The following is a 24,743-nucleotide window of genomic DNA, read 5'->3' as shown; positions in this document are numbered from 1 at the left end:
GTTTAATTGCCGTTTCCCCGCAAACTCTCCGACTGGATTTCCGACAGGAAGCGTTATCAACCGACTACCGTGTATGTTTTTTTTTTTTTTTTTTTCGTCATGTGTGAAAATGGCACTTCGCCAACGCACCTAGAACATCATTAACTGAACCACTTATCGACCTACTTCTTTTGAGTGATCAGCTGTGCTTTATGTACCACGCTGATTGTACGCTAATATCTTATCGGACCCGTACATTTTCTGGTGTAGAAGTATCGTGGGAAAAAAATATACGTCGTCGTTCCTGTATTACGTAACGGTATTGAATAACTGCTAGCTCGATCGTGCTTTACGTGAATTATGCGCACAGGTAATCTTACAGCTTACATACAAACCGTTGCATCATTGTTGCCAACGTTTTCTTGCGAACGATAGCAGTCCGTTTATTTACCGTAATCATCAGCCAGTTATCAAGCACGACAAGTTATAATGATAATATTACGATACGAGTGACAAAGGTCATGAATATCAGTCAATTTAAGAGTCTGAAGAACGTAATTGAGAGTAATTGAATTTTGTCGAGCAGCTCTGAATCAACACCACCTAGATAGCAGAGGGTCTGCGCCCCACGTGACATAGCGTCACACAGGAAGGCCTGCTGTGGATGCTGCTATGACGTCAATGAAAGAGAGAAAAGCTCGAAGCAGCTCGCAAAGCTCACGCAGGCCTCTGTGAGCTGGGCAGTGCGCAGGCCTTCTACTGTCTAGGAGGTGTTGTCTGAACGCCGGCCGTTGAATTTTGATAAATATAGCCATACGTCACGAGGTCGCGCAAGGATAAGTGCCATTGACTTCATGTTTTCAGTTTTTTTTTACGTACTTTTCTTTTTTACACTGCAGCCTTTTAGATGTCACGCTTCACAATACGTAGATGGTGTTCATTTTTATTGTCCCCTTGCAGGGAACTGAGAGAGTTGTCATTGATGCTGCTGCACGTATATATATGTACTCGAGACAAATGAAGATGGAGAACACGCGTCGGGAGGTCGTTAATTTTAGACTCCATGTTAGACTTTTTTTTCGTCTCCGACGTTGTCCCTCTTCCACCCTCAGGTTGAGGGGTCCTTTCCGGTGGGCCAGGACAGGAAAGGTAATATCCGGCCATGTTACCCGTCCGGGTAATCACTCGATCCCAGTGTGGTCCTCGCGCACGGGAAATAATGTAGACTTCACGCCTGCCTTTTTTGGTCCTCACGGTAATTTTCCTTCTGCGCTCTTTTTGTTACTTGTGACGATCTTCTAGCTGCGACTATACACCGGCAGAACATCACGCGACGCGCGTTTGCGTATTTTGGTCTAGTTCAGTTTTTGGTGCGCAATAACGCAACGCAAACGCTGGCGTGTTTTCGCGGGTGTTCGCCCATTTCGTGGAACGCCGTCATTTCATCGAACGCCGTTTCATCGAACGCCGTTTCATCGACGTCTGACCAAGGTTATAGGTCAAGAGAGCATTTCACTTATTTCACACGTTGGGGAGACTGACCAAGGTTTGGTCAGGAGAGTCTTTTACATATTTCACACGTTGCCGCAAGAAAAAGCGGCGGCCACCGATTCGATGAAACGCGGTGTTCGATGAAACGTCCATTTTCGACGAAATGGCGTTCGATGAAATGTCACGGAACCGTTTTCACGGATATCTTCGGAACACGTCTACATTGAGTTCAGATAACCGTTATGGAATGTGGCTGTAGTTTGTCATGCTCATCCTGGTATCGTGTTGCCTCATCGTCGCTTCATGTCGCCAACGTGTTCATTTGAGGAGCAGAAGCTTTGTAAGTGCTCCGTATTTTTTTTTATTTGTGTGTGTGTGTGTGTGTGTTGTGTGTGCAGAACAACGAGCAGTGGGTGAGGGCGGTTATGCGAGATGAACACTAATGACGTCATGCAATTTAGTTTCGTTTTCGTTTCCACAACAGAAATACACGCGACATGTGTCCGGCTTGAGATGCCACGCTCTCTTTCATCTTGCAACGCTTTCTTTTCTGTAATTTCATCTTTGATTCATTCATTGGTTGGTTGGTTGGTTAATTGGTTGCCGTTTAATAAAAATAGCGACAAAACACTGTCTGTTGTCCGCGGTGATGCCTACGCCAGCATACACCGCGACGTGTACAGTCATGCATACATCACCGTATCTGTACAGTTTCGGGACAATGAACGGTTTGGCGTTCCTCCCAAAAGAATTCAGATACGCCTCCAGCTGTTCTTTTTTTTTTCTTTTTTTTTTCACTGAACCCTCCAAGTGAGTCTGAAAAAAAAAAAAAAGAAACTTATGCCTCTACTCTCCCCCCACGCATCAAGTGAATATTCCAGTAGCCTGAACTACAAAGCGAGAGAAGAAAAAAGAAAGGCAGAGCACATCTGCGTGTATAAAATTACAGCGCAAAAGCTACAGTATTTCTTTTTTTTTTTTTTTTCATGCGGTCCTTCGAGATTACCTCCTCATATACCTATACCATATAATTACATTACTCTTGGGTATTTCACACTGTAACAGGGAGCCAGTGGTTACGTAACTCTCGTGAAAAAAATTGTATTGAAAAAAATATATGGATATAAGATGCGAACCTCGAACAGTCCCTATGCACTGCATCAACGACTTCATTGCTTTGCAGTTACCGTTGAAGAAACGAAATGTGTGTAAACGGGACCTCTCACAAACTTCATTTTAGCACTTGCACTGTCCTGCCGAAATTACATGATGTTTCACGAATTTATCGGAATCGATCAGTATAAGTTTTCATCTCTCTCTCTCTCTCTCTCTCTCTCTCTCTCTCTCTCTCTCTCTCTCTCTCTCTCTCTCTTTCACTGCGCTCAATAGAGTAGCATCTTGGCGAAAAAGCTCATTGGATCGCCAAGCTACACATTGGCAAAGTTCCTGGATTTCCCATGGGTTATATATACTCATGCACTTATTTACTTTTATGCACATGCAAAAGGGGATAAATCCTGAACACACGATGAAGAATATGTTATATATATATATATATATATATATATATATATCTTGAGAAGTTGGAGTTGGATCGGACGGCTACGTAATTATAGTTGAAATAAATGGGAGACAGAAGACGAAAGTAGGGGAAGTAACAAAAAAAGGGTTTATTAAAACTTAAAAATCATAAAAGTTAGGGAGGATGTCTACGTTACGGCGGAAGCTCCGCCTTCTTCGGGACAAAAGAGCTAAAATGCTAAAGAGCTATATATATATATATATATATATATATATATATATATATATATTTGTAACTCTAACGTCGCCATGCCAGTACTGGACAGCTGTTTCGGCCTTGTTGGCCCTCACCAACAGTACGCAGGCAGGCAACGTTTGAGTGGATGGCGTCAGAAGGTCACGTAACACGTCATTCCTCCCGTCAGGGTGAGATAACTCACCGAAAGCCCAGTGCAAAGCCAGTGAAGTATAAAATGAAAAAAAAAAAAGTATATATATGTATAATACTTCTGGCGATTGCCATAGAAGGAGGGGCAAATACAACACGTTCAACATTTACTGCAATTACAATGGAGATGAAAATAGAGAAGAAGAAAAAAAGGTAGAGGAAAAGAAAGCACGAGCAAGCGAAGCCATCATCCCGACCTGTCAAGTATAAGCAAAAATGGCTGCATTAAATGAACACAAAGTGTCACATGCTGTGACTTCTGGTAGCAGAGAATTCCAGTCATGGATACAAAGAAGGGGAAAAAAAGAGTAATTAAAACAATTTGTTCGAAATCTAAATTGTTCTACATACTTAGGGTGCTTAAAACGCGCTTTGCGCTGAGAAGATGTGATGTAATCAGTCCGTCGAATACATGTTTGGTTTTCAAGAATAGACCAGAATAACTTGAGACGATAAAAGCTATTCCATATTGCAAGAGTGGGAAGGCCAGTCTCATGCAGAAGCCCCGAGCGACAGACAGCCCGTAAGAGTGTTTGCTAAATACGATCATTCCTGATCATTGCAGCTTATATATCGAGCGGCTCTTTAACACATTTGTTCTTTTTTAGTTGAGCGATGCGAAGCCCATCTCCCTTGCATTATGAAACACGCCATTTTAGATTCACGGAGTTTACTGTCAGCTGCAGCTCCACGTATATAGGGGACGTCGGCAGGGACAGTATTTGCGGATTAGTATATCAGATATCCGTGCGCTCCGCGGAGAGGCGGCCAGTTGTGTGCGCATTTTAACTCCAGGATGTCTCCAGGATGTCTCCAGGATGTCTCACGGATCTGCTGCCATATATCCGCACACACCTCGTTGTGTCTACTCCATGTTGGGAGTGGATTAAAAACCGGGGTGAGATCATTCACACGGGATTCTGCCTTCAACAAGGGCTTTTAGTTTTCCTCGGCTCCTTCTACACACAAATATCGACTTAACATAACAAAATAACAAGTTTTACTCAAACGTTTCGTCCGTCATGCGACGGAAGATAACCTCGCGGAAGATAACGTACGCCCAAGTAAATAGTACCATGCCAGATAAAAGAGCATACCCAAGCAGCACAATGTACTGAAAGTCGAGTGCAATAGGGGTGGACGGGTAGGTGGAAGGCCTTGAACAGACTCGTGAAACTACCCAAACAGCACAATGTACTGAAAGTCGAGTGCAATAGGGGTGGACGGTATGTGTCTTATCAACGTTCTTTGGCTTCACGAGTCTGTTCAAGGCCTTCCACCTACCCGTCCACCCCTATTGCACCCGACTTTCAGTGCATTGTGCTGCTTGGGTAAAGAACATTGATAAGACACGTACCGTCCACCCCTATTGCACTCGACTTTCAGTACATTGTGCTGCTTGGGTAGCTGCAGGCAAGCTGGTAGATGAGGCTTTTTCATTATGAAGTTGTACCCTACAGCACCAAGATGCCGCCAAGCCGACTTCGAGCCCGTGACCCACGAGCTGCGAACACGTTGCCCACTAATTTATCGATGCCGGTCTCTTCTATATGTATCTATGCATCTGTGCTCTGAATCCAGAAAGAACCATATACCATATGATGCCCCTGACACACGTCCTTGGTTCGCCTTTCATGCAGAGTACTTTCGCACACACTTGGATCATCTCAGGCGCCATTCTCAGCCCACGAGATTCTACAGGAAAAAGAAATATATTAAGAGAGAGAGAGTGATGCAGATGCCAAGCAAGGACGCTCACCGCTTACACGAGGGCTTAAAACAATGGATGTCTCTGTCCTTGTTTGGGTCATTTTCTTTGAAGGTTCGAGAAAGAGGCCTCCGTTCGTCTGGCGCAGCGAGGGCTCTAATGATGGGTCACTCCGAGTCCATACGCAACGCTGTGTGAGATTGGAAGAAGGAAAAAAAAAATTAACAACGGCGGTCACAAGGTGCTTTGTTGAAGAGGGTTCGGTTCACGGTCAAGGAAGACTCGGGTTCGACAACCTCGCGGTTGTTTTTACCTGCGTCTTTTTCTGTCGTCTGCGCGGTTGCAGTGACGTCACGCACGCTTGCGTTACCGGATATGTTGATGTCCGGCAGCGATGTCGCCAACTTTTTTTCGCACCGCAAAGTTTAGGGTCGAACTTTGGGGTTCGAATGGTTTGATGAACCTTAGAATTTTTTTTTTTTTTTTTACACGGTTCGGTCATTGCAGAGTGATAATATGAAAGACTTGCAGAGACGAGCTACACGATGTAATGAGAGATGATGAAAGGAGATGAGGAGGATGTAGAGGAGAGAGTACTGGTACTTTGTCTTTCAAAATGTAATTTTCTTGGAACCCCCGCGAATTTCAGTGTGATCTGATGATGATGATGGTGATGATTTCAATGATCGGCGTAGGATCATCACGTGTCGGACTGAAATCACACGCGTCGCTCTGAACGGGAAGCTGACGGTATCTGTTAACATCATTAAAGAAGCAAGGAATATACTAGATATAAGTTTTGTTGATTAGGACGCAGGACAGACATGGTGATGCTGTTAAGGTAGAATGAGACGACGTTACGCAAATTACATGTACGTGTCCGAGACAATCGTCATGCGTCGGTTGTTGGTAACTGACGGCTTCGCGAATTGCTAGATGGGATCATGACAGACGCCAAGTGGCCCGTCTATGGATTAAATTTTTCCCATGGGTTACTTTGTGTTTTCCGTGGGTTTCTTTAAACGTGAGCAGAAATCTTCGTAGACAATAGAGCTTACATATATGTCTAGTTAACTTTGTATCATCCCCTCCCCCCCCCCCTCAAGTTGACGGTGCGGCGCCCTCGGCAGGGTTCCAACACGCATCCTTGGGATCAGTAGGCGGATAACAGGAGCACCAGCAACTGATCCGCCGAGATTGTGGCTGCAGCTGTTGATTTCTATTGAGTGGTTAGCAAAACGGCAGCGTGGGCTAGCTGCACCAGCGCGGAACACCTAACACCGAGACGAGACGCCGATATTCCGAACAGAGACTATTCAGAAGAACAGTCTCTGTTCGAAATATCGGCGTCTCAGTTCGAATAATACTGACTTGATGAGTTCCATGAATACTCTTTGTTCGAAATGTTGGCGGCTCAGTTCGAATAATACTGACTTGATGAGTTCCATGAATAGTCTCCGTTCGAAATATCAGTGGCTCAGTTCGAATAATACTGACTTGATGAGTTCCATGAATAGTCTCCGTTCGAAATATCAGTGGCTCAGTTCGAATAACACTGACCTGATGAGTTCCATGAATAGTCTCCGTTCGAAATATCGGCGGATCATTTCGATTATTACTGACATGATGAGTTCCATGAATAGTCTCCGTTCGAAATATCAGTGGCTCAGTTCGGATAACAGTGACTTATGAGTTCCATGAATAGTCTTCGTTCGAAATATCGGCGGCTCAGTTCGAATAACACTGACTTGATGAGTTCCATGAATAGTCTTTGTTCGAAATATCGGCGGATCATTTCGAATAATACTGACATGATGAGTTCCATGAATAGCCTCCGTTCGAAATATCAGTGGCTCAGTTCGAATAACACTGACTTGATATGTGTTCCACGAATAGTCTTCGTTCGAAATATCGGCGGCTCAGTTCGAATAACACTGACTTGATGAGTTCCATGAATAGTCTTTGTTCGAAATATCGGCGGATCATTTCGAATAATACTGACATGATGAGTTCCATGAATAGCCTCCGTTCGAAATATCAGTGGCTCAGTTCGAATAACACTGACTTGATATGTGTTCCACGAATAGTCTTCGTTCGAAATATCGGCGGCTCAGTTCGAATAACACTGACTTGATGAGTTCCATGAATAGTCTTTGTTCGAAATATCGGCGGATCATTTCGAATAATACTGACATGATGAGTTCCATGAATAGCCTCCGTTCGAAATATCAGTGGCTCAGTTCGAATAACACTGACTTGATATGTGTTCCACGAATAGTCTTCGTTCGAAATATCGGCGGCTCAGTTCGAATAACACTGACTTGATGAGTTCCATGAATAGTCTTTGTTCGAAATATCGGCGGATCATTTCGAATAATACTGACATGATGAGTTCCATGACTACTCTCCGTTCGAAATATCGGCGGATCATTTCGAATAATACTGACTTGGTGAGTTCCATCATACTTGAAGCCCGAGTGTGGGCAAGACAACGTTAACTACACACACACGAGGAACAGCCAGGCCACATACGAGACTCAACTTCAGACTTCAAGTATGATGGAGTTCGTCCACCGTGCAGCTATAGCATGCGTATTTGCTATCCTATATCTGTGACTTGATGAGCTTCTGGAGATCGCTGGCCGACCTTCGATTTGTTTCTATTTCCGGGGAGATATTGATCTCCTTAAAAGGGACGGCGCCTCGTTCAAAGGGGAGTTTTCCTTGCCATCTGGAATAAAGTGCAGTTGGAAATAAAAACGTGGCGGGAGTCAATGGGACCCGTCAAATCATCAACACGTGCGGCTAATAAAACTCATCTGACACCGACGAAGGCGGGAAAATACATTCGGATGGTCGCATTGGCTGTTGGGTTCTGCGTGAAACAGCATTACAAAAACCATTTGATAGGGATATCATTTTTTTTTTTTTTTCAAATAATCTCAGTGACGACGAGAGCACACATAACCAAAGCTGTAGCCGTTCGTGTGGTAATGTATGGCCCTGATACTTATGAGCTATAGAATAAATATACACCGTGTTGCACGAGAGAGTGACCCCTAATTATTTTTAAAAAATCTACGTGAGATAAAAGTTGGAAACCTTGTGCGCGACACTTGTGAAGTTTCCCGAACAGATGTTTTCTGTGAGTGTACCTCATTAATTAGTCTAATTAGCTTAATCAAACTCAAGAATTTGCCAAAGGAAAGGTAACTTTTTTTTTGCGTTAATTAGAAAGCGTCATAGCTTTTCTATAAAAAAAATCTGTAAATGCTATAAAAAAAAAACAACCTAAATACGGTTGAGCGTCAGAGAATTAACGCTCTTGAATTTCGGCGCTGAAGGAAACTGGTTGATAGTTCCTTGAAATGCAAAGTTGTCAAATCGATCGAAACCCACACGTGGAAGCAATGACTTATTGAAAAAGACCTATAAATATGGGTAAGACTGAAAGCGGGATACGAAACACGATACGGATGGCCACGGAGACAAATGGCATGTGCTTGAGCATACTCGAGGAGGGTCACGGCGTATTGTCGTCTCATGTCATTGTAAAGAGTAACATATACATGATGCTAATGCCGTAAAACTACTAAAATTATACTGAAACCACTAAAAAGTATCGCTAATTTAACTACTACGTGTTTTCTGTGGCGTTATTTGCGCGTGCAGTAACCAATCTACATCCCAAGCAGCAAAATGTACTGAAAGTCGAGTGCAATAGGGGTGGACGGGTAGGTGGAAGGCCTTGAACAGACTCGTGAAACTAAAGAACATTGATAAGACACATACCGTCCACCCCTATTGCACTCGACTTTCAGTACATTGTGCTGCTTGGGATGGTACCAGGAATCTACGATGTTAGATCACGTTGATTACAAAAAAAAAGAGAGAGAGAGAGAGAAAAGAAAGAAAAGGAAGAAAGAAAGTGCTGATAAGAATATAGTCCATGCACAAACTTTTACCTACCTTGCGTTACCAACGTCATCTATGACGTCAGCTATGATGATATCAGAGCCGGATGATGAGGCGATAAGCCAGGACAACCATACGTGACGTAACGTGGGAAATCTTTAAAGCACAGTTCATCAGATTGCGAAAAAGAAGAATCATTATCTCTGACTATACCGGAATATCAGTATCGATGTTAATTTTTGTGTCACGTTGTGTTATCGCTTTGTCGTCTTTTATTATTTGCAAAATACGGAAAGTTTGCACGCTTTTCATTTTGGGGACGTAACAGTGGGTGCAAGCTCCAGTCGTCAAATGAGATAAGAATGTTACATTCTTACATTCTTACTCTTGCACGACAGACAGTAGTTACCAGCTATAGCATATTTGCTTAATATAATATTTTAGTGCGTCGTATGCTATGCCTTTGCATAAGCAAGGGATAGCCTCGATTGGTTTAGCGCACGCGCAAAATATAAAGGGGAGCTTGGCGCTATCCCTAAAGGTGATTGCGTGGGACGCGCGAAAACTCACAAATATATATTCCATGACGTAAAACGCGAGCACTTTGCATAAGGCAGGTGTCAAATTGTGTCAGTCAACACGTCAGCATACCGAGACTAGCGTTAGAATGTCTTGCTACTCGCCGTTCTTTTTTTTTCTCTCTTTTTTTCGTTCTCTCTCTCTTTCTCTCTCTCTTTTGCAAAAGAGGTGTATATGAATTGAATACAATCTTATTTGAAACTTGAATTTGCGCTTTGATTCAAGCGGCAGCTTACAGGAGTGTATGGCGAAGACATACGTGGGAAAACGGAGTAGCAAAAAAAAAAAAAAAACGATACTCGCGTTCTTACTGCCTACGCTTTATTTTTTTTATCTCGCGAACCTCGCCGTTTCGCAAAGTTGGACCAACGCCGATGTTCACGCCACAGATAGCACACACACACACAAATAATAATAATAATAATAATAACGAAGAAAATCGAAGATCCAAAAGGTGTGAGGCCCTGCCCGAATCGAAATGAAATCGCCTTAAAAAAGAAATAATTTTTATTCCTCGCATCTCGTTTGCTCTACTAAAAGACATTGTTAAAGTCCGTCTGCCACTCTTTCTCAGAACAAGGTACAAAAAGAACTCATTGTATCTCATCGGACATCACCTTCCCTCCATCTCTTTCGCACAAACAAAAAAACAAAAAAAAACAAAGAAAACGGAAGAGAAAAGAAAGACAGCCGTCCGGCCAAGGTGGACGGGTTCCCCCCTCCTTCCCTTCTTTCAAGAGACACAGCGAGAAACGGGCGATTCAAGAAAGCACCGCTGGCCGGTCCTCTGAATGAAAGTTCCGTTTTCGCTTCAGTGTATACCCACGCATCACCACCAACTACTTGTCTCCTCGAGGAAGCGCGTTGATTCAGTGCCCCCGTGAGACTCCCGCGGTGAGCTCACTTTCTTGCTGGATTCCGAGAACTCGAGATGTGGCTCACAGTTCTTGTTTTGTGGCTCCTGGAAGTGTGATCTATACACGCGCGGCGGGTCGCTTGGTGATGGTGTTGTGACGGTGATTGTGGTGTGGTGCGGTTTTTTTTCTTCGGCATCTGAGGATGGGGTAAAGGTAGATGCCTGCAGGGATAGTGCTTTATTGCATGGTTGGCGATTCGTCGTCTTCAAGACTCAACCGCATCATTCGGCGCTGGCAGAAGACGTCGCGGGGTTTACGTCGGCGTGATCTTAACGGTTCACTGTCACTGAGCGGGACGTCCTCGCTGTCCTTGCGGGAAATCGACTGCCAGTTAATTAGTTAGCCTACGTTGGACCATAGTTCGCAGACCGTCGCCATTGCTTGTTAAAGAGAACTGACCTGTCTTGCGTTCTTGCAAGACCGACACTGCAGGAACGGAAATCATATATACCTCTCATTCTGACTGCACGGTTTAACCTGCGAAAACTCCTTTACCACACTCTAGAGGATTTAAATGGTGAACACCTATCAGGGCGGTTCATCGTTCGCTGCTTTTGTTTGCAAAACTCCGGTACAACCTGCACAGCAACACCCTTTAAACACGGATCAGTCCATCGTCGGCACGAGTTGACAGTGACTCCCACACATCGAGGAAGTCTCTCCGATCTGGGGCATCGAGATCTCCAACTTTCACTGGTTAACATTGTGCTTCCTGTTGCGTGAATGTCTCTGCTAGAGTTCATTATGAATTCCTGTGTCGACGATAAAGATCAACGAAGAAAACGCATGCTCTAGGGCGGTGTCTATAGGTACGGTTACATCGGTCATCGGGGACGAGAATTTAACGGGTGTTCTTAAGAAGTTGGCGTGAAGGTACAGGATACCGGACACGCTGCAATGAAAAAAGAATAGAAGCCGCAGTCATCGCAATGGATTATGCGCGTCGTGGTGAAGACATCGCCAGGAAACTATCTGAAACAAACCGCAGTGGATTTATAATGTCAGTCATAATAGTGTTCAGCCATTCAGTGGTGTCTTCGCGCGTTCTTCGAGGCCGATCTCCGTCTATGACGTTTCATGACATACAACTACGTTGAGTGTTTGCAGTTCCTCGACCGTCTAGGTGCTCCACAGTTCTCAGACGTTGACGTCTTTGGGTGTTTGTAGACATTCAATACATGCAGCACGTACATCTGCACGCACCAAAACATTGACATCATCCTGGTATCCAAGACCGCGACGTGGGCGTTTCAAGAGCGTGCCTACGGAAACAGTTCTATACCGAATGAATGTTCCAGCAGTCTGTGCCCAGGCAGTCCCAGAAGGAAGCGTGCTACGGTATCTGGACCATGTAGCTCTTCTACCTGGCGCTATGCTACCGCCCTGCTTAGTCTGCGGTGTTGGTACAAGCTGTCTTCCGTCCAGTAGGACAAACTCGGATTTCTACGAACCTGCAGACTCTCTGTTCTACTGGAGACCGACTGCGCTGCAGAGCGGATCTCCTTTTACCAGGTGTGGTCCGGCTAAGATCCGTTTGTTTCCGCCTGGTATTTTGCCATCGTACAAAAAAATTGAGCATTTAGCCAGTGTCGTATAGTAGCTCGGCTGTACCTACGGCTTGAACTGCATGTGCTCTTATAGCATTAATAATTAGCAATAATTTCGGCGTGTGTTGTTCTACGTTCCCTATACCGACTGGGCCATTGGGATTACGTTATTAACTGAACCGTCAGTATACTACAGCGAACTGTCGCCAGAAGAAAGACACGGTTTTCTTTGAAATTGGCTTTGTACACAATGACCGCAGAAAAAGAAATATATGCAGAAACCGTGTAGCCACACAGCGCCATCTGCAACAATCATGCACCTATGCCGTTCTTGACAACTTTCACGATCACTGTGCAATACTACGTGATCCAGAATTGAGTCTATTACAGACACGTCACACGCACGCGTAATGTCCGTTGCATGCGCCTAGCGCAATGCTTATTAGAGGATCGTTCTTCTTTTAATCCGATAACACGTGATTTCCCCCCCGTATTGCGGTTTAGAAAAAACAGCACCCGCGTTGATGCCAAAAATTTACGAAACGCGTTATGCCAAGAAAAAGCCTCACCCTATATCTGTACACAGACATACCCGCATACGTGTTCTTCGTCGCACGACTTGAGTTACGCAACCTTCTGCGGTCAGCCTCGTGCGCGTGGGTCGCGTTTTTGTTTCTTTCGCGGCAAACGGCGAGCGTCATGGCGTAGGATGTTATAGCGTCGTTAAAGCCTGTTGGCCGGTACCACGCGCCCGTAGTTTTCCTAGGGTTCCCGCGATAGAACGTTGCATTGTGGAGTTCAACCCAGGAGGCATTTAACCCGAAATGATCGAAAGATGGAAAATTCAGGAACCTGGTGAAGGTTGTTTTCAAAGCCTAAGATTCCGAACTGACGATATTTCGAAAATACACTCGTAAAAATGATGGTGGTGGTGGTGGTGATAGGGCTTGCCGTTGTCGGCCTCACGTATGTGGGCAACGTCACGACTCACGCCCTGGGGGAATGTGCGTCCTGGGCCGACTTCTAAGGGAACTATAGGGCATTCATATATATCAGTCCAGGTAGGAGGACAGTCTACACTCTTAAAAATGAACTTCACCACATAGCACGCTCCTAGCCAACCATCACCCCGAATGTCAACGTTCTCGCCCTAGATTTGTTGAAAACGGGAGGAGGAGCCTATTTTGTGCCCATTATGCACGGCACAAAATAGGCTCCTCCTCCCGTTTTCAACAAATCAGGGGCGAGAACGTTGTCATTCGGGATGGTGGTTGGCTAGGAGCGTGCTATGTGGTGAAGTTCATTTTTAAGAGTGTATGTGCGTGCTATTTGTTCAAAACGGTAGGCGTACGCCTTTTTTGTGGCACTTATGCTGTTCATAATTGTCACAAAAATGGCGTACGCCTCCCGTTTTTAGCAAATCAGGGCAGATAACGATATCTTTCGAGATGATGGTTGACTAGGAGCGTGCTATGCGGTGAAGTTCATTACTAGGAGTGTAGGGCTGTGCGAATTGTAACTTTAATACCGGAGGGAATAGTTCAATAACAGAACAGAACGCACATGCAGTACACAGCACAAATAACAAGTGAGACATGCATACTGATCTTCGCATCAAGTTGCGCTCCTTTTGTTTCGTGCCCTCTCTCGTGGCGTTTTTGGGCCTTAACGGGTGCAGCTGCGAAACTATTCCAGTATATTCGGTTTGGAAGAGATATGTCCTCGATTCTAAATTGGATGGTAGAACTCCATATTCGATTCAGAATTCGAATCCAACGCACAATTTTTCGCTCGGGATATTGGGAAAAGGTCCGAATTCGCAGTGCCGTATATACTAGTCTTGGAGATGCGAGCGGTTGCTTTAGCGGCCCGCTACGCTGGTGTTTGATGTTGAATTCCAATGGCAGAGTCAGAGCAAGTGGCAGAGTCGGCAATGGAACAGCTTGATCTGGCCTAGAGCAAGTGATACGAATCTGCGACTGGGACACTTGCACCCAACTTGGAGTTTAGCCCTGGCCAATTTCCCTTGGTGGATGACCGCCACAGACGAAGGAAGAAGGTACTCATGTTCCATTATAACGCCATGTTTTGCAACATCAAGGTCATTCTAATCTCCTAACGTTGCCATTGTAATGTCTGACTTATTCCTTCCTTCATGAAACAAAACCGCCAACGTACGACGCGAAAGACTAGTCACGGCGAAGACGCGTTGCGAGGCGGCCATGTTGGCGAAGCAAAGACAGGAAATAGGAAGCACAAGCGACAAGTGAAACGTCACATAGAGTTCCGGTTGAATCTGCCTATTTTGGCGGAGCAGTCTGGGTTGCTCCCTTGAGCGACCTTGACTCCAATGCCGCTCTGAAGCTCCCATTGGAAGACTCCAGAACTGTTCCCAATCTGCCAATCGAACAGACTTGCTCTCGGCGGAGCAACAAAACTTGCTCCGGAGGCGCTCCGAATCTGACATTGGAATTCAACATGAGTTTCCATCAGGAACACTTAAAAGCGTGAGACGAAGGTCACGTACCGTTTTTACGAATTATTCGAGACACCCCCCAAAGCCCACGATGCTCAAGCTCACCAGAGCAGAGTTCCTCCCGTCGGGGTCGTCGCTTCAAGCGGGACAAAAGAGAGCAACATTGTCTGCGTAAGATTTAAAGTTTGCACGCAAGCAATATGCGGGAATACAGGGGGGAAAAAAATGGCGCCTAGCGGGATAATTAAAGGGTAATTGCGAGAGTGGCTAAGATAGGCCTTCTCATCTAAGGGCAGCTATTGTTTCACGCAACCGCGGTAGCAACTGCGTTTCGTCTGGAGATTGATCTGGGTCCACCTTCTGGTAAAGTAATACTTAAACTCTTAGTAACTCTTAAAAATGAACTTCACCTCATAGCACGCTCCTAGCCAACCATCATCTCGAATGATATCGTTATCTGCCCTGATTTGTTGAAAATGGGAGGCGTACGCCTTTTCTGTGACAATTATGAACAGCATAAGTGTCACAGAAAAGGCGTACGCCTCCCGCTTTCAACAAATCAGGGCAGATTACGATATCATTCGAGATGATGGTTGGCTAGGAGCGTGCTATGCGGTGAAGTTCATTTTTAAGAGTGTACGCTTGAGTCTCAGCGGGAACAACCGCGCGCGAAGCAATTTGCACCGTGTGGGCACACGTTTTTATTTCGTGAGATCGTTCTCATGGCCCGCATTGTTTCTCAAGAGCTATATGACGCGTCCTATTTTAGCGTTTTACGTCGCGTGACAGACGTGATCAAGAGCAACGTCCACTATGGTCGCTCACCCGAGAGTTCGTGCTGAAAACACACGACACCCATCTCTCGCGGCCGTCTCCAGGCAACTCGTACCACACTCTTAAAAATGAACTTCACCGCATAGCGCGCTCCTAGCCAACCATCATCTCAAATGATATCGTTATCTGCCCTGATTTGTTGAAAACGGGGGGCGTACGCCTTTTTTGTGACAATTATGAACAGCATAAGTGTCACAGAAAAGGCGTACGCCCCCCGCTTTCAACAAATCAGCGCAGATAACGATATCATTCGAGATAATGGTTGGCTAGGAGCGTGCTATGCGGTGAAGTTCATTTTTAAGAGTGCATGGTCGGCACTATGTTGCTGGATTATTGACCGTTACCAGCTCAACCACGTGGGTCATTTGGTAACGCGTACCAAGGTTGCATGTTCGAACTCGGTCCAAGCCACCGGCAACATAATTGGATGGTCCCTCTAGTTTTACGTGGGATGTACACTCTGAACTTCACCACATAGCATAGCATAGGACCTATTTTGTGTCAATTATGCACGGCACAGAATAGGCTCCGCCTCCCGTTTTCAACAAATCAGGGGCGTGAACGTTGTCATTCGGGATGATGGTTGGCTAGGTGCGTGCTATGTGGTGAAGTTCATTTTTAAGAGTGTAGGTGATTATCTCACAACGCTGGTTATGATGACTCATGTGACATGTACAGAATTTTCATCTCAGTTGCGTGTGCGTGTATGTGTGACCCCCGTATCTGCTGGCTTTTCGTTACCTTTCTGAAACATATTTTGAGGGGTGATGGAACCATCCCTGTATGACCCGACTGCGAACGGACCGAAGCAACTGCTCGTGAATGATGCACTCGACTTGCTCCTTACGTTTACCTTCCAGGACCTTTTGGCAAATGTACATGGGGACGCTACAGTGCGGTACCCGTGGGCGTTCCCAGGATTTTTTTTCTAGGGCAGGGCAAAGCGCGCAACCAATAGAATTGACGACAATCGAAACCTCAGATACGCGCACGATCTGCAGGAATCATGTTATCGTATTATTCCGATAATCTCCGAGTATAAATGATGCCAACCTGCGACTAAGGAGTTTCTTGGAGCTCCAGGTCCTCCCCTCTGGAACGGCCACGGTGATACCTGATACCAGCACGTTTCTTTCTTTCGGCCCATTAAACACATAATCAATCAATCAATCTTTCTTTCGCCAGGTTGCAGGATGAGAGCAGCGACGCTCGCGAACGGGGCTCGCCCTTATTGGGGGGCCGCAAACCCCCAATGGTACCCGCCATTCCGGTGGCGACGTCCACTGCAGAGGGCCCACTCCTGGTACCCCACACCTCAATCAACGACACGATGGACTCAAAATCCGTGCTCAAAGTGTACCTCTGCAACGGCACTTTCAAGGCTGTCAAGTGCGGCGATGCCACGGACGTCAAGGTACGTCTGTATTATATGACGCGACGGCCATGTTGGATGTGAGGTACTGGCGGCTCTTTAGCCCTGTAGATCTATTATACAAGTTGGGACAAAAGTTTACGAAACACGCGAGTGGCGAGCAGTGGCGGATCCAGGGGGGGGGGGGGGGGCGATCGCCCCCCAAAACGTCAGTTATTGATTGGATTTCCCTCTCCCCCTCCCCCACTACGCGCTCCGACAAAGAAAGCCCCCCCCCCCCCCCCCGAAACCGAGGGTCTGGATCCGCCCCTGGTGGCGAGTGGCGGGTGAGTTCACTGTTTCGGAGGGGTGGAAGGGTGCGCCGATAGCGACGCACAGTGGAAGTTCCGGTGTCGCCTGGGTGTGTCTTGGGAAGTGGAAGCCACCGCTGTGTGTCGCCCTTCACCCTTCCACCCCAGAGCCGTTCCGTGGCTCTGTTCCACCCTTCCAAAACGGTGAACTTCCGAAGAAAAAGTGTGCCGCTCGCGTGTTCCGTAAACTTTTGTCCCAACCTGTACATGGTAGAATGCATGCAGATCTGGACGTATCTCTTACACGTCTCCTTGGAGTCTATAGGTAATACCTGCTACGTTGACAGGGGACGTGGTCGACATGGCAAGTTCATATGGACGCTGCTTGGGGGGGAACGACGGCTTCCCCTTTTATTATTATTGATGTTGTGCCTTTTTATATATACGCGCAGCACCCAGCCACCCACCCACTGGCCATTTAGATTTCTAAGGCAAAGTCACGAGCAGATGGTATATAGTCGTGTGGCACCTGGCGCCCCCGCGCGCGCCTCCCTCCTGCGAAATGGTTGGCTGTTCGCGGGCCTCCAGCAGTTTGGTTGATCGCGAAAAAAACACGCACGGGATCGCAAGAGGCGGGAAACGCTTTTTTTTTTTCAGGTTCTGGGGAATTCTCGTCCAATAATTTCAAGCACTGGCATTCTGATCAAGATTCTGCTTATTGCCAAAACATTACGTACGCTATCGCCTTCGCGTACGTAAGGGATAGCGCGGTGGTTCTGTGCAATGTGCGAAGCTCTCTTTATATTTTGCGCGTGCGTACAACCACCAACGCTATCCCTTACGTACGCAAAGGCGATAGCGTACGTGAGGGATAGCGTGGCGGTTCCGCACAATACGCGAAGCTCTCATAATTGTTTGCGCATGCGCAGAACTACCAGCGCTATCCCTTACGTACGCCATCGCCTTCACGTACGTAAGGGATAGCGCGGTGGTTCTGTGCAATGCGCGAAGCTCTCTTTATATTTTGCGCGTGCGTAGGACCACCAACGCTATCGCTTACGTACGCAAAGGCGATAGCGTACGTGAGGGATAGCGTGGTGGTTCCGCGCAATGCGTGAAGCTCCCCTTATTGCTTCCGCATGCGCAGAACTACCAGCGCTATCCCTTACGTACGCTATCGCCTTCGCGTACGTAAGGGATAGCGCGGTGGTTCTGTGCAATGCGCGAAGCTCTCTTTATATTTTGCGCGTGCGTAGGACCACCAACGCTATCGCTTACGTACGCAAAGGCGATAGCGTACGTGAGGGATAGCGTGGTGGTTCCGCGCAATGCGTGAAGCTCCCCTTATTGCTTCCGCATGCGCAGAACTACCAGCGCTATCCCTTACGTACGCTATCGCCTTCGCGTACGTAAGGGATAGCGCGGTGGTTCTGTGCAATGCGCGAAGCTCTCTTTATATTTTGCGCGTGCGTACAACCACCAACGGTATCCGTTACGTACGCAAGGGCGATAGCGTGCGTGAGGGATAGCGTGGTAATTCAGCGCAATGCGTGAGCTCCCCTTATTGCTTCCGCATGCGTAGAACTACTAGCGCTATCCCTTACGTACGCTATCGCCTTCGCGTACGTAAGGGATAGCGCGGTGGTTCCGTGCAGTGCGCGAAGCTCTCTTTATATTTTGCGCGTGCGTACAACCACCAACGCTATCGCTTACGTACGCAAAGGCGATAGCGTACGTGAGGGAATCTTGTGGGAAAACACTGTGATTTTGATTGGAATAGTGTGTTATGGCCATAGGCTTCTAAGTTCATGAAGAAAAGTGCTACCTTTGCTTGGTTAATTTGTGAATTCAATTAACAAAATTTCCTTAATTAATGTGTGACACGAATTCAAACTGCCGTAATGTGTGGGAAAAACTTTTTCCCAAGTATAGTTTCAAACTTTCATGTAGCGAAACCTATTTTCAAGAATTGAATTGTCTAAATTCAATTATGAAATTAAACTCTAAACAATTAAATTGTCTCGCTGGATACCCTGTATACAGGAAATTTTTTATCCTTTACAGACTTTTTTATAAAAAAGCTATAGGAGCAGCATAGATGTCGTTTTTGGGGTTGAGTTATACAGGCAGGCGAACATCTTCTCGAAGAAAGTGTGTAACGACAAGGTGACAAATTAAAATTAATTAATTAACTCTTCAATTAGGGGATTCCAGGCAAGAGCAAGGTAGCGGGATGGGAGGCAATCCTTGTTCAAAAGTCCTCCCATTTTCTAAAAATCCTGAAATGTGCACGTGTGTTGAAATAGGCAAAGGCCTCGCAGTCCTATGTTATAATTTGTGCATAATGTAAAACCCAGAGACTAGGGAACACGACACGAAGAACCCAGAGAATAGGACAGAACACGAAGTCTCAAAGACATTGGGGCTTCGTGTTGTGTCTGTCCCTTCTTGTTCACTAGTCTTGGGGTCTTACATTATGCATCAACTTCACCGTCTCGCTTGCTTGTTAGCCATCTTTTCATTGTTATAATTTGTGTCTCTATATATGTTTGAAAAATAATAAAACGAAATGAAATATCCATAACCGAATTTGGCTATACAAATGAACCGAAACCACACCAATCTGGAGCGTAGAGAGCACAGCACTCATTCCACGTCAGAGGGCCACGTCCTTTGGAGATGATGGGAGTAGGTGCTGATCTGCTGGCCAGATCAACCTCTTTGCGGCCCAGATAAGCTTCCGGTTATGCGCTCCTGAGGTGCTCTGTTTTGGTTTCGGCTCATTTGCAAAGCTAAAGAGTTAACTAATGAACTTTTGGGTAATTAGCCATTTTTTAGCTATGTCCTCTCTTCGAAAGGATGTCCGCCTGACCGTGGAGGCCACCTGCAAAAACGATATCTGTGTAGCTTTCCCTTTTTTACATTAAAAAAATAGTAATGGATAAAAATGTATATATTATACTTCAATATAATTGTACACACCTGAAGTGTGAATGCTAATGCCACTTTAAGATGAGATATTACCGAATGTTGGACATTGTGATTGTTATGTGCTGCGGTATAGATGGTTTTTGTCTAGGTTTTGCTAAATCTGTTCAAATAAAAATAAATAAAAGATGTCTGCAAAAATTTTTTATTTATTTTTACTTTTTTGCGCAGTAAAATCTTTTGAAATTGCTCACAGTGTCACATCACCAATTCCATTTCAAAATAAATAAAGACAATTATTCATAAACTTCCCCGTTGTAACGCAGGGAATAATCCATCTATTAGCGTCTCACATCTCGGAGAAAGCACTCCCACTGGAGTGCCTGCTCGCTCTAAGGCTTCACAACCTATCCACAAAGGAGGTGAAGTGGCTTCACCAGGACACCACCATGTTCCAAGTTGCGGAGAAATACATGCCGCAACACGGTCTTGAGGAATGGCGGTATGATCACCATTTATATGCCCTTGTTTAACCAGCAACACATGGAAGCAGTTGAGAAAAAAAGTCTCGTCCATCTCATGTGTTGTCCTTTCATGTTTATGGTTGTGTCTTTAAAAATTTGTTGATGCAAATCAGTGATGGCCACTAACTACTTCTACAGTAGTTTAACTATAACTACTAGCTACTTTGTGATGGAGTAGTTTAACTAGTAGTTCAACTACTTTTCAGGGGAGGTAGTTAAAACTACTTCTATAACTACTGCAATGTATTTTAACTACATCTCTAACTACTTAACGTTGTCCATCAACACCAATCCCATTCTATAGTGTTCTTGAACACCTAAATATGAATCACAAGAAGTGATAAAAGAGAAGATTTAGTACACATCGCCGGCACAATTGCTCTGCACTTCTCATCAAACAAGTAGCTCAAGGAAGCACAATCGTGCTGTAAAGCTCGTGGCAAAATCGGAAGTAGTTGGCGCCTGCAGTAACCTAACTACTGTAGTTCACTACTCGAAATAGTAGCTTAACTAGTAGTTGCACACTACATTTCTGCAAGTAGTTGATAACTACTTTTTAACTACAATCAGGTAGTTTAACTACATGTAGTTAACTACTGACCATCACTGATGCAAATGAACACGGTCCATACAAAGCATACTCCCACAAGTGATTGAGAAAGTTTTCCATGCTTACGTTATTGGTCATCATAGGTCCCACTATACATTGTACTTATAGGTTCCAATATAGTGTGTTCCTAATTTCCAGAGTTGTATACAGTAATAGAGTGAAATATTTGCAACTTGTCAAAAATAGAGAAAGCACAAATGCAAACAAACAAACTAGAGGGTGCACATCCCAGCAATGTAATGTGTGTTCCAGTACCTGAAGGAGACAAGTTTCTTTCTCTTGTGATATTATATATATATATTCTGACTGAAAGGCTGGAGGCTCACCCACCAGGAACAGCAGTTCCCCTAATTGACACAACACAAAGTTATTAAATTTTCCTAAGTGAGATATTTGAAATATATATATGAATTGGTCTTTTTGCGATCATTTGAATTTGATTTCATTTGAAAATTTTGCTATTTGCACAGCTCTAGTATTAACACAACAGAAGGTACTGTTGCCTGTTAGGTATAACACCATAAAACAGATATGGTAAAGGATATTGCAAATTTGAACTATTGTGACACATTGGTTCCAGGTTTGAGCTACGAGTGCGCTACCTGGTGTCCAACTTGCACGACTTCTTTGAGAAAGACAAAGTAACATTCTGCTATTTCTATGAACAGGTAAGTACATGCAGCTACTAGCATGCGTTTGTTGTAATCACTTTGGAGAACCGTTGATTCACACGTTTTAACAGCAAGGACTTTGTTATTTAGTAGTTCCTTCTGTCTTTTCTTTTTTTTTTTTTCATCTGTAGGTTAAGAACGACTACTTACTGACGTGTTCAAATGTAGACCTAGACTTGGCCATCCAACTATGTTGCATTGAAATTAGGTAAGTGGCATGAAAGTGAAGTTACATTTTCTCCAGGGTAAGATAAGCTAAACTAATATAAGAGGAGGGACATAATATATGAGATGGAATACTAACAAATAATGCAAGGAATGTAACAAGGAGGTGTAAGTCAAGGCAATGTCCTGTGGGGGGGTTAAGATAAGTGAGCCATATGAGGTATAAAACACAGTAGAACCTTCAGGCGTAACAAGCAGTTTTTGCGTTTTTTCCCCCCTCTCCAAACCCTCTCTCTTGTTATTTGTAGCTTCGTATTTACGCGGATGTGTGTGTGAGTACGTGTAATGCGCCTTTCAAATGAAATGAAAAATAAAATTAATACATTAAATAGAAGGATGTTAAAGTAGCACAGAAGTCATTTTTAACACCCAGTTTTCTTCCTATAAAACTGTTAAGTTTGCCAGTAAGATGCACCATACGAAGTAATTTACACCACAGAGTCATAATTATCGCAGAAACTGAATTTAAAATACGCCGCAAAAAGCGACCGTGCGCAACGGCGGTGAACAGCAGTACTAGCCTGTGATCTGCCTCGAACCTCGCGCTGACGCTATAAGGAGAACGCTCGCTGATTGGCCTAGAGAAATGTTGTCTGCTACTCCGCTGTCGTCTGCTACTCGGCTGTTCGGGGTTCTGATAAAGCCTTTCTCCATGCTCGGTAATGCTTCGGCCGCTCCTTCTATCCCCAATTCTCCGGGAGAACTGGCAAAACAGGTTTACGGCGGCAAAGGGACAAGGCGCTGACCCCCACTGACCGGCAAACCAGAACGAGTCTCCTTATGCTGTCATCGGTGACGTGCCATCATACCTCCTCATCCTCGTTATCGCTGGAGTGGCGAGTTAAGGGTGAAGGCGCGGAGCTATGTTTATGTGAGTTTTTTTCTGGGAAACAAATTGCACACATCAAAACCTTTCGCGCTATTCGGTATAATGACACACACACTTTCATCAGATGTCTTAATTTGAATTTTTTTTTGGATGGCCCTCTGTACTCCTTTAAGAGTGGTGAACTTTATAGGAACTGTTTATTGTGTGTCTGTTATAGGAGGTATTGCAAGGATATGACACACGGAGCCCTGGATAAAAAATCGAACTATGAGCTCATCGAAAGAGAAATAGGGATGCACAAGTTTCTTCCAGCACATATCATAACGGGAAACAAGGTAGTGTGAAAGCACTTTACGCTGCATTTCCGTCACTGTATCTGCGTTGCCCTGTTTCCAGCCAAAGACGATACGGAAGCTTATACAGGGTCAGTTCAAAAAATGTTCCCAGCTCTCCGAAAGCCAGTGCATGTTCAGGTATCTGGACCAAGTGCGGCAAGTGCTTACATTCGATCGGGAAACTTTCCAGTGCGCTCTGGGGGTAAGTAAGACCAAATCTTCGTCTCCCCTTTCGATTTGATACGGTCTCAGTTCAGTATCACTGGTATCTTATCTCAGACTGGATGGAGCGTGCCAGTAGAACTTGTAATCAACCAGGAGCTTGGAATAGGATACCTCACTGATCGTAATGGACAGGTAAGCACGTGTGTGTGGGGGCTCAGTAAGACGAGCTCAGATAAGCAATCAGAACATTAAAAGAACGTCGACTCGTACATTTACAAATTTCTGAAGGTATCGGCAACCACCGATAATCTTGGTTTCTAAACATTTCTCGAGTCTCGGCCAAATTATTGATAACATTCGCGTTGTTGTTGTTCTCCGCTCTGGTTTCTACTTCGCAAATGCGCGAAAACGGGAAGAGAGTCGCATCATACATTATCTGAGCACTACCCATCTAATGGGCCTAAACAAAAGACTGGTTTTTCAGGCTTCTAATTAACTGTCGACCGGTGTTACGCATGCTGCCCTAGTTAACACGGTCACGTGCAGCCCCCTGGCGGGCTGGGCAGCGTGTTCAACATCCTCCGATACTAGCTTTCTGTTTCCCATTTTTCTGATGAAGAGCGTCCGCTCGAAACGTCAAACATCCTTAGTCTTCCCACTTTTTTTCCCCCCTGTGGTTACACTAGTTGCGGTTTTTACTCTTCAGATAAGGAATGTCGAGTGTGGATAGGTTTATGCCACAGTTGCCATCTCTTTTTTTCAGTTGAATCATGTCACAAGCTTTCAACAAGTCCAAAGCATTCAAACCATTGTAAACGACAACAGTCCAAAGCCAGTGTTGCAGCTAAAAATTGCGGGAGCAACAGAGGTGACGAAAGCTCATTTTCTCTCGTGGCATGCTTACATTAATCTCGTTTCGAGACAGAAAATCCATGAGGAAAGTGTTGTTCTGTTTTTTCCAGGTACTAAGCATATCCTGTTCATCCCTTATTGTCGCCGAAAGCATAGCGGACCTTGTTGATGGCTACTGTCGGCTTGTTCATGGCACGCAGGCTACTTTTTGGAACAGAAAGGGTATTCTGCTGTTCATGTTGTCATTATTGTGAGATACATAGCAGTGCTGCGTACAATACAAGAAATGCTAAATATTTTTTATTGGCTAGTAAAATTGCGGTTAAATGGCTCAGGGCGATGCCTCGTTACCCATGTACCCGACTGGATTGGTGCTCATGATGACTATGTAGCCGACACATAGCCGACTTTAAACTTTAAAATCGTTTTTTAAAAAAAAACGGTGCCGGGTAGATAAAAAGACGACACAATACTGTTACAGTGTTTCTGTCTGTGTTAAGCAATATTACATAGCACCGACAATAACC

At 45.0% G+C, this 24,743-nt stretch overlaps 1 protein-coding gene across 2 annotated transcripts in view; it reads left to right on the top strand.

The window, feature by feature from the left end:
• The window catches only part of LOC135398819 (focal adhesion kinase 1-like), a 52,669-nt gene that overhangs the window by 4,545 nt on the left and 23,381 nt on the right, over positions 1–24,743 (top strand). For both annotated transcript variants that reach the window (XM_064630319.1, XM_064630320.1), the window contains exons 2-10: positions 16,601–16,829; positions 20,332–20,507; positions 21,720–21,807; positions 21,942–22,018; positions 23,082–23,199; positions 23,261–23,401; positions 23,479–23,556; positions 24,128–24,232; positions 24,327–24,438. In XM_064630319.1, coding sequence (XP_064486389.1) covers positions 16,601–16,829; positions 20,332–20,507; positions 21,720–21,807; positions 21,942–22,018; positions 23,082–23,199; positions 23,261–23,401; positions 23,479–23,556; positions 24,128–24,232; positions 24,327–24,438 — 1,124 coding nt within the window. The remainder of the gene's footprint in view (positions 1–16,600; positions 16,830–20,331; positions 20,508–21,719; positions 21,808–21,941; positions 22,019–23,081; positions 23,200–23,260; positions 23,402–23,478; positions 23,557–24,127; positions 24,233–24,326; positions 24,439–24,743) is intronic.

Source organism: Ornithodoros turicata, chromosome 6, assembly GCF_037126465.1.
Source record: "Ornithodoros turicata isolate Travis chromosome 6, ASM3712646v1, whole genome shotgun sequence".
Lineage (NCBI taxonomy): Eukaryota > Metazoa > Arthropoda > Arachnida > Ixodida > Argasidae > Ornithodoros > Ornithodoros turicata.
This window is presented reverse-complemented; position numbering and strand designations above follow the sequence as displayed.